This window comes from Enoplosus armatus, chromosome 8 (genome assembly GCF_043641665.1).
Source record: "Enoplosus armatus isolate fEnoArm2 chromosome 8, fEnoArm2.hap1, whole genome shotgun sequence".
Lineage (NCBI taxonomy): Eukaryota > Metazoa > Chordata > Actinopteri > Centrarchiformes > Enoplosidae > Enoplosus > Enoplosus armatus.
Window position 1 is genome coordinate 22,171,247 of NC_092187.1, and position 9,873 is coordinate 22,181,119.

The following is a 9,873-nucleotide window of genomic DNA, read 5'->3' on the forward strand; positions in this document are numbered from 1 at the left end:
TTTTATTTTGAAAAACATGACTTGGGGCATTTGACAGTTTACATAATTGGTCAATGGCGAAAAATACAAAAGCACAGTAGGACATTTTAAACTTTAAAATTACAGTGTGAGGCTAGTGGTCATAAAGAATCGCAACTGGTTAATCAAAACTAATTTTTATTAGAATCAAAAACTAATATAATAAATTAGCCGGCTGGACTTAAATGAGTAGTCGGTTAATTGGCCGGCAGCTGGCTCTGTTCTCCAGTACATTTGATTTTAAAAAGAAACAATAAATGTGACGACTTTCAGCTTTAATTTAAGCTTTAAAAGGGCATCTACATCCACATCAGATCAAACGAGAAGGACTTGTAACTCTTTTCGTACGTAATCCCCAGGGGACCAAACATAAAGCTTACTGCAGACTGCAATGTTAAGTTGGTGTTGAACGTAACCAAACTTTTATTTCATTTGAGAAATGAAATGTGTGTTGAGGAGAAACTGGAACTTGCTGCTTTGTATTATTATTATGGTCAGAATCATCACATCTTTGTGTGTGCATTTACATAATACACACTCGCCTTACTTATTTAGGCCAATGTCTTTTATTTTAAACTTTAATGTGTCAGCACGTCGTGATAAGTTAGATGAATATGTTGTACGTTTCATTTATGAATGTACTGTGTGTGTGTTATCTGTATTATGGGAAAAAATGGAGAAAGTAAGCTATGTACTGTACTGTATAATGATGTGTCACTGTGTCACCATTCTGTTTTAGTACTGGCCTTTGACTTGATTATATTTATATGTTTATGTATGTTGAATGATGCAGTACATTTCAGCGTAGTGTAGGGTGTGGTATTTAGAGGGGATCATGTTTTTTACAGTTTTAAAGTTATTCTCAAGGTTGCATGTGTCTGACATGGAGTAGCATTCAGGACAGGTTCGTAAACTGCAGCTTCAACTGATTTTCAGCGTTGCTCGCAGAAGGATTATTAATGTTATCTTTGATTTGTACGACAAAAACACATTGAGGAAAATGTAAAAGCTCTTGTCTTGTGAAGTGATGTTTGTGAAGTAAAGCGTGCACATAAAATCTGATTGGGTATCACACTATCATGTAAAAGTCAAAGCCATTTAGATTGCGATTGTAAAATTCACAGTAATGCGTTTGAATTGTGAATAATCAAATCTGAGAAAGATGATTTATAAAAATATGAATTGATGTTTAGTATGTAACCGCTTCTAAACAAATCATTTGGTTTGGTGAAATGATGGTTGTTCTTACAATCCTGCTGTGTTGTGAAGTGCTACGTTACATAGATCACACAATGAACCTTAACCCGTATATACGCAATAAAATCTTCCCAAAACAGAATTTGAGACTCATTGATTATTAAAAAAAATATATCTTTTTTTTCAAATTAACAGTTTACACAATCTCGTATGTATCTGAATTAAATCCAGAATCCAAGAGGGAACTGATTGAGTTTATTCATGATCTATTCAGCAGCACATTTGTTCAGACATTTATAGTCCACAGTGGATGAAAGACAATCTAATTAAAAACAAATAAATAAATAAATACTTTTCATCTAGCACCATCATCAGGTCAAAATGTTGTCTAATACTTTGGTTTATGCAAAACCAATGACACTCCCATCAGCTTCCGCTGTACTTTTGTGTTAAGCGCTAATTAGCAAATGTTAGCATGCCAACACACTAAACTATACTATAATTGCATCAGATTGTTGACATTGTCATTGTGCGCAAGTTAGCATTAGAGCATATTTAAGCAAAAATGCCTGAAGTTTACACATTTCGACCCCTTAAATATCATCATATTTGCTGGTTTTCTTACTCCTATATGATGGTAAATTGAATATCTTTGGATTTTGGACCATTTGTGCCAACAAACAAGAAACTTGGTCATTTTTCACTATTTTCTGTTGACTAAACGACATATTTGTGATGTTACTTGCAGCCCTAAAAATAAGTCAGCACTAAAGAAATCCAAGTGATATTTCATTGATAAGAAATATTTATTGTTACCAGTATGTTTGCAATACATTTTATAAAGCTGTGTCACATTCGGTTATCATAAATCTTATTTTACAATCCAAACAGGACCGAGGACAGAGAGGCCTGTAGCAGGATCCAAGCACGCCACAGGTCCTTTAAATCTCAACAAAATGGAGGAACATAATACCATTGTTTGTCCATGCATTTGACATCAAGGTACAGGTGGAATTGTACGGATTAACCAAGAGCATTCAAAATTTAACAGGTAAATATGATAAAGAATGAGCTATCCATCCTTTGTGAACCAAGACAAGGACAACAAGACCAGCCTGCTATAAGAGCAGCCTGTTGCTGCAATAAAGCAAGAACAAGAACAAACCTGTTGTGACGATCCAAATGACACAGGTCAAATAAATAAATGCATCTTTATCCACCATCTTAACAAGAGCATGAATTAGAGTGCTTTTAGTCGAGGACAAAACAGTAGGCCTTTACCGCAGGAGACATTTTGACCTGACACACACAGGTGAATCTAGTTAATGTTACTGATATAGTTTCTGTTGTCAGTCACACACCTGTGCTTTTCCTTCAATAAGTCAAAATGTCTGCTGGGAGAGACACATATTTCTATCTTTGCTCAAGTTTTTAATCACTCTGTCAATAAATTATTAAAGTCTGTAAGATTACTGTACGTTAATGAGGCAGCTTTTAAAAGTTATACTTCTATTTTTTTTACACAATTAATACCCTGTTTATAAGTAGAAGGACGGATGCTATCTATTATATAAACTAGTGGAATTGTTCACCACTAATGACAAAAATCACCTTTTGAATTTGGGGGAATGAAGCGGTATTTTGTATGTCAACAATAAACTCTTTTTACAATATGATATCTCTTGAAGGGTTGTACCTCTCAGCAGCATTATATTTATTTTATCAGCTCTTCTCTCTGACAGAGGCATTGGTACGTGACAATGAATATTTACACTGTATACAGACTCACCAGCTAAAAAACCACAGATCCTGCAGGACAAATAGCTCGCCTAGCTGCGCAGTCCCTCTCACCACTGCACCAGGAACGGAAAAAATCTAGTCAGGGTTAAAATTCCTCATATACACACATTTCACAATACAACACAAAAATAAATTTGGAGTCGCTGCGGTGCCTCAAATTCATGGGAAGGCCCAACATTTAAAAAGTCATACAGTCCAATGGCACACAGAAGGCAGACCATGTTATCTTTGATGGCTGGCAGAAGGTCCCGGGCTGAAGGAGGGACGTATTCATTTTGGACAGCAGTGAAAGAGGCCGTCGAGGCTAGGCTTTTAAAACACAGAATTGCACACTAGATCATCCTATCATTAGGCTGCCCCCTCCTCCCCCTCAGGGTTGTCCCTGAAGCAGATGTAGGATGAGAGGGGGAAGGATGCGCTTGTCTTCAGAACTCCTCGTGGACATTTCTGGCGTAGTCCATGAGCTTGCTGCCCGTGAAGTATTCGCTATACTTGAGAATCTCGTCCAGCTCCAAACTATGATTCTGGTTTTCATCTGCGACGGCGATCATCTGCTTGGCCTCGTTCAGAGCGTTGTGCTCATTCATCGGGTCCATGTACTCCTGTACGCCACACAAGGAGACAAACCAGGAAGAGAAAGGGAAGAAGACCAATGAGGTGATACACAGTACTTGACACATCAAATGTTAAGTATCAAACAAATAAAATAAATATACTATATGGAGGGAGGGACCAATCAAACTAGCCTTTTGCTTTTTCCTTACTCACCTCCAGCTCCTCCATAGTTACTATGCCATCACGGTCTGAATCAATGACTTCCTCAAACTCCTTCTTCCTCTCTCGAACCCAGTCGTCATCGATGTCCTGAGCCTGCTGGTTCTCCACGGTGCCCACGGGTAAAGAGATGAACTCCGACAGAGTCAGTTTCTTATCACCATCCTGGTCTACACGCAAAGCACAATGGAAACCTGATTTTTACTGTGTATGTCTTTAAATTTTCATGATGGGCCTCATTGTGGAGGAATGCTTATTCACATACACATCGATGGAAGGTACAACATTCAGCATTTTAACATACATTTATTAATAGTAACAGATCAACTACTTCTTGTAGTGGAAAAGTACCAATAATGGGCTTTTGTTATTAGTCGAATAATTGATCGAAAATCCATCAGCAACATTTGTGTGAGTCCTTTTTGAAGGAAAAATGCAGATCATTTGCTGGTTCCAGGCTCTAAAATGTTATTTTCTTTGTTTTTATGATAGTAAACTTATAATCTTTGGGTTTAGAACTTAAAAATGCCACTTTGAGCTTTGATGAGCATTTTTCACTATTTTCTGAAATTTTGCATATCAAACAATTGATAAATAAATTAAAGAAAGTGTTCTGCAGATTAATCTATAATGAAAATAATTGTTCGTTGCAGCCCTAACGCATCTCATGTCACTTTGATATTCCTGCCCCTCGTTTCCTGTCACTTTCTACTGTGCCGTCTGAGGCTAAATGCCAACAAGTAGCAACGATGCTGTGCAGAGCTTGCTCGTGCAGAAAGCGTGACCCAAAAGTGAGTAGGAAGTAGGAAGATGTTTACATAACCCAGAAACAAGTTTAATACCAGCCAGGCCCAACTGAGTTACAACATGTACATGCACTGACACTAAACCAGGTCTCCTAAGGAGATTAAGAACAGAAATCTGTCTGCATGTAAACACTGAGACACGTAGAGTGCCATCTTAAATATCTGAAAGGGTGTACATTAAAGCTGCTATAAATCAATGTTCTTATTTTAACAATGAACCAAATAACTGTGTGTGTGTTTTGCAACTTTAATTTCCAGCAGCAGCAGCAGGCAGGTGTTTTGAGTGAAAAAGCTCTAAAAATCCAGAAACATACTTGGATTGAAGATCAGCGACTGGCTAGTGAACACAGTGCAGCATTTAGCAGCTCAAGAACTTGATATTTCCCTCTGGAGTTTGTGGAGATCCAAACGGAGCTAACACTGCAGTCATTATTGGACAGAGCATGACTCTTAATGCCAATGTGGCTCCGTATGTGTAAATAAACTGACATGTTCAGTGTTGGTTAACAGTTTCTTTCTGCCTATGAGAGACCCCCCACAAAAAACAGGTTTAAGACAAAGAAGCTCATGGTTCAGATATTGTAAGTAAAATGTACCTAAGTCGCGCACAATCTCCTTGACCATGTACTTGAGCATGCCTCTGCTGTGCTCAGGATGAAGGAAAGACAGGAACTCCTGCTCGTTCAGCAGCTGGTCAGCTGGGGGGTTGTCAGCCTGGAACCAGCGGTCCTTCAGGCTTTCCAAAACCTCCTGAGCTGCAATAACGAAGATAATGATTATGTTGTTGCCAGGACAGATTTTAACTGGATATCTGCCGCACATATTCTGCGATAACCTTGAAACAATTGCAACATATTCCATATTGTTCTATACTTACTTTCCTCATCCAGTTTCAGATCTTCATTATTCTTTATTTTCTCAGCAATTTCCTTTTCACTGAAACTTTTGCTGGCCAGAAATTTGACTCTGTACTCATCCCATGTCACGTGACCTACGGACAAAGCATGAGTGAATATATGGGACACAGTGTCGCAAACATGGCCCACACAGGCCACAAGCCTGACAGTGTGCTTTGAATTATAAGCGATGCGAGTTTCTCTCTCACCGTCGCCGTCTGGGTCGACAGCTCGGAAGCTGTTCTTGTTCTCTATCATGGCCTCCTGGAAGTGCTCCTCCGTCTTCTCCATAATCCAGCGCTGCATCTCTTTGGCGCTAACACTCCTGTCTTTGTTGAAGTCAACTCTGCGAGGGGAACATTTAAAAAAAGAAATGAGTTGCTAATTCAGCTTAAGTTATTGAGCATCAACACGGTCATTGCTCCACTAAACTAATATTAAACTAATGCTGATAATACAGTATACTTTCAGCTCCAACAACCCATATGATGCTTGTGTCCAATCCGGTGCTTTTGTTTAAACTTGCCAAGAACTAATACCTTTAACCCTGATATTTCTTTACCATTTAAGGTAAAATAAGGGAAGAAAAGTGAGGATTTGTCAAGTACTTTTCTTCCTGTCAGGGAGTCAGGGAAAAGGATTAGCTTAAAAATATGGAGTAGCCTTTTCCCCTGTCATTATTCTTTTGCCTTGTACAGTTACTGTATCCTATGCACAGTGGTTGAATGTAACTTGGGCACATTTACACAAATACTGTATTTAAGCACAAATTTGATGTATCTGTATTTTACTTGAGCATTTCCATTTCTTTACACTACAAATATTAGACAGCCATAATTACTAGTTACTTTACAAGTCAAGATTTTACATACAAAACACATGAAGAACTTTTAACTACCTAATAACATATACAAATTGAGCTTAAGCAATAAGTCAATTGATCAAAGAAATTAGTCCCTAACTGTTTTGATAACTGATTAATCGTTTAAGTCATTTCATGGTTTCAGCTTCACAAATGTGATTTATATGCTGCTTTCCATTTTCCTAATACTACGTTTTCAATGCAGGATTTTACCTCTACCAATGACTATGCAGAGAAATATTTGTACCCCCCCCCCCCCCCCCCACACACACACACACACACACCTTATGTACATTATTTCTTTCAATACAGGTACTCTTATGTATTGCCTCATGTTTGTTCTTAAGTGCAAGTTTCACAAAATTCACTTTGTCATTCTGTGTGTTTGATGTTGTTGAGACACACCCCAAGCACATCCAAACCCAACACACCTTCAGCTTCTCATAACAGTGACAAGAAAGGTTATCACAGTATATGGTATATTTTTCCTACGCCTCTTTGTTAGTCCAGAGTTCCAATGTTTGACATTGCTGGTGACTTCTGAAGGACCTGATCAGCAGCTACGCTCAAGCATCAAGTTCAGGAATGCTGCAGTTCCTGACTGAGATTCAAACAAGGAAAAGCATGTCTTACTTGGTGAAAATATCAACAAGCTTCTTCCTGTTCCTCCTTGGCTCCGAGTCTTCATCAAACTCCTCCAACTCTTTACCCAAGAAAACCTCCTGATGGAAGTCTTTATTGAGGTGGCCATCCATCTCCATCTTCACCCCATTCAGGTGGTCTGGGGGAAGAATCTCGTTCTCGTCCTTGCTGGATGGAGTCTTATCTTTAGCGGCAGACATGTTGGCTGGCCGTGCATGGACATCCATGGTGTGGAGAAGGACATAGAAAAGCAGACACACAGCCAGGAGGTTTCTGCACCACAATTTTCTCCAAACAGCCATGATTGCCTATAGAAGAGTAAAGTAAATGCAAAGCAAAGGATTATTTATGTGAGCCAACTCTGAAAATAAAGGTATCAACCAAAGTTAGCTAAGACAAGATAACGTTGATGTTCATCAAGTACACTTGTGGAGTTTTACGCTGGTGCCTGGACTTTAATGCCGCGTTCAAGTCATGTCGGATTTTCTGTAATTGAAACACGCCCACTGGAAAATAACATTGACGTCAACAAAATAACTGGCATACTTACGTGCATGACTCAAGAGGAGGGATATTATATTGTATTCGAGTCAACAAAAGCCTTTCACATCCAGGAATACGCAAATATAAGCAGTCAAAAACAAAAATATATCACGTAAATCTACGCTAGCTATTAAACAGTGAAGGCAACTTTAAAACTCGAGCAATACCTGATGGATTTGGTTCATTGGCAATTTTAACATCATAAATAAAACACAGTATAGTAGCTAAAAACATGAACGTTTCCATGATGTTGTAATGAAATGTCGTGTGTATTGTGAACACTACATAAGGTCATAATGATAACTTAGCTGTCAAGCCTTTACATCGTTATTTAACTATGTTATCTACGTTCACATTATCCACTTTAATATTATTTATTAGCACGACCTTACGTGCTCATACGGCAAGTAAAGGTATCTTGACGGAAATAACGGCTAGCTCGTGAATTTAGCCTCGTCACGTCATTCGAATTATTTTATACCGCAGTTGAGTATGCTAGCTGGATGGCTAACTCAAGCTGGCTAATAAAACATTATATGTTAGCGCTGGCTGGTAACGTACGTGTAAATAGTGTAAATACAAGCGGTAAAGAAGAACGATACTCGTAGAGAACGACCAACCTGTCAAGCACGATGGCTAAACACGACACTGTGGGGAAGTTCAAACGACTTTGGAAATGAGAGATGTGCTAGCTGCAGTATAAGTAACGTTATCAGCTGGCTAATGTTAGCTGGACTTCCTAGTCAAACAGACCTGCGGTGTTTCCAGGCAAGCTGTCAGACTCCAGTTCCTGTACACGTGGCTCCCCTGCAACACCCCCCACTCCAAAATGTGGGACGGGTCAGTCTAAAACACCACTGAAGTAATACGGGTCCGCTGAAAAGTCCTCGCCGATGTTCCAATAAGCGTTAATTCACTCAAGCTGTCAATTGTAATGGTTGCTGGCTAGCTGCTAACATTGCTATGATAAATTCTGTTAAGCTAACAAGATTCACAGGTATAACTTCCGATCAGCACTTTCAAGGTAAAAGTGATTACCTTACCCCAACCCTAACCCTCTCCAAGGGGTAGGAGTAGCTCGATTAATTTGAATGAATTAAATCCACTGTAACACATGAGCAATAAAGTGTCGCAATAAAAAGTGCAGCTAGCAATGCTTAAGTCTAAACACTTAGCTAAATGGTTAACGTAGATTAGCTAAAAGTAATGGATGTAGTTGAAATAGTAGGCTAACAGTCACGGATATATTGTAAATAGTTAGTTAAAAGTAATGGATAAATGGTTCAATAGCAGAAACTAATAGATTAAAAGGTGAAATAGCTGAAAAGTAATGGATAAATGTTTGAGATATAAAAGCATACATGCATTAGTCTTGTTGTTTGGAAAAAACATTAAAAAAATTCTGAATTTCTCTCTATTTTTTAAAAGGCAAAATTACCTAATTTCCGGTTTTGTTCTGTTTCCCTCTGGCAAACTAGACGCTGTTGGCTGCTGCTGCTGCTACATGCTACGTTTTCAGACTGACGTGCCAGCGGATACAGGAACTAGGATGGCACCAGTTTGGAGCCATACTGGAAAGGTACTGGTTAGTTGTTTGTACTGCAGGCTGCTAACGTTACCTCTGGGTGGCACTGTGTTAACATGTAATAATATTAAGTAGACCAGTAAAGGGGTCTAATATGTAAGTTGTGAAGTAAAAAAAAAAAAATTCAAGTAGGCACTCATGAGCTAACATGTTATTTATCCTAATAAGAGTACAAGAGGGCTGGATTCCTTTTAGACAAATGAGCTGATTGTAGTAATACCCAGACCAACAATTTGTTCACATCAGTCATATGGTATTTACTGAAACCTGCAATTTACACTACTTGAAATATAAGTACTTCCTAATAGAGCATTCAGAAAAATTAGACATTTTGCTGAACAACAAACAGGTATGCACTGTGGTACATGGTACAGTCAGGATTCTTTGGCAGGTTTTCAACAACAGATTACACAAGATAATGCCTTAAGGTCACAAAAAAAGTCCATTTCTATTTCTTGCTTGGATCCAAACACAGGGCTTTGGTAGAGTAGGCTAATATTGAGCCAAAACGGCTGACACTCTCTGACAGACACACAACTTTATATACACATTACACACACACACACACACAACTTGTCTGCCAAAGAACCTCTTCAGCTTGAGCATTTCATCTATGAGATAAAACAGAGCTGAATAAGTCAGTAAGGTTGCCAATAGAGGCAAGGGAGAAGAGAAACAGCGAGAGAGACAGGGAGAGGGAGTGGGAGAGGGGGAGAAAGAGAAGCGGGAGGGAGAAAGGGTGATGATAAA

General features: G+C 38.7%; 1 protein-coding gene across 2 annotated transcripts; it reads right to left on the reverse strand.

The window, feature by feature from the left end:
• Positions 1 to 2,002: 2,002 nt before the first annotated feature.
• Positions 2,003 to 8,410, reverse strand: sdf4 (stromal cell derived factor 4). Of its 2 annotated transcripts, none has more exons than XM_070910263.1 (7): positions 8,292 to 8,410; positions 6,987 to 7,303; positions 5,701 to 5,837; positions 5,473 to 5,586; positions 5,192 to 5,350; positions 3,784 to 3,959; positions 2,003 to 3,617 (listed from the first exon to the last, which is right to left on the reverse strand). In XM_070910263.1, the coding sequence occupies exons 2-7, from the start codon at positions 7,295 to 7,297 to the stop codon at positions 3,441 to 3,443; spliced, it is 1,074 nt and encodes a 357-aa protein (XP_070766364.1). In that variant the 5' UTR covers positions 7,298 to 7,303; positions 8,292 to 8,410; the 3' UTR covers positions 2,003 to 3,440. The 2 variants fall into 2 exon arrangements, with proteins under 2 accessions (XP_070766364.1, XP_070766363.1); XM_070910262.1 differs by lacking the exon at positions 8,292 to 8,410 and adding an exon at positions 8,159 to 8,268.
• Between the last annotated feature and the right edge of the window lie 1,463 nt (positions 8,411 to 9,873).

Coding starts and splice junctions, on each gene's coding strand:
- sdf4 (XM_070910263.1), bottom strand. CDS start 7,297: ATGGCTGTTTGGAGAAAATTGTGGTGCAGAAACCTCCTGGCTGTGTGT. Junction 5,351..5,472: donor TCTGAAACTGGATGAGGAAA/GTAAGTATAGAA, acceptor TCGTTATTGCAG/CTCAGGAGGTTTTGGAAAGC. Junction 3,960..5,191: donor GGAGATTGTGCGCGACTTAG/GTACATTTTACT, acceptor CTTTGCGTGTAG/ACCAGGATGGTGATAAGAAA.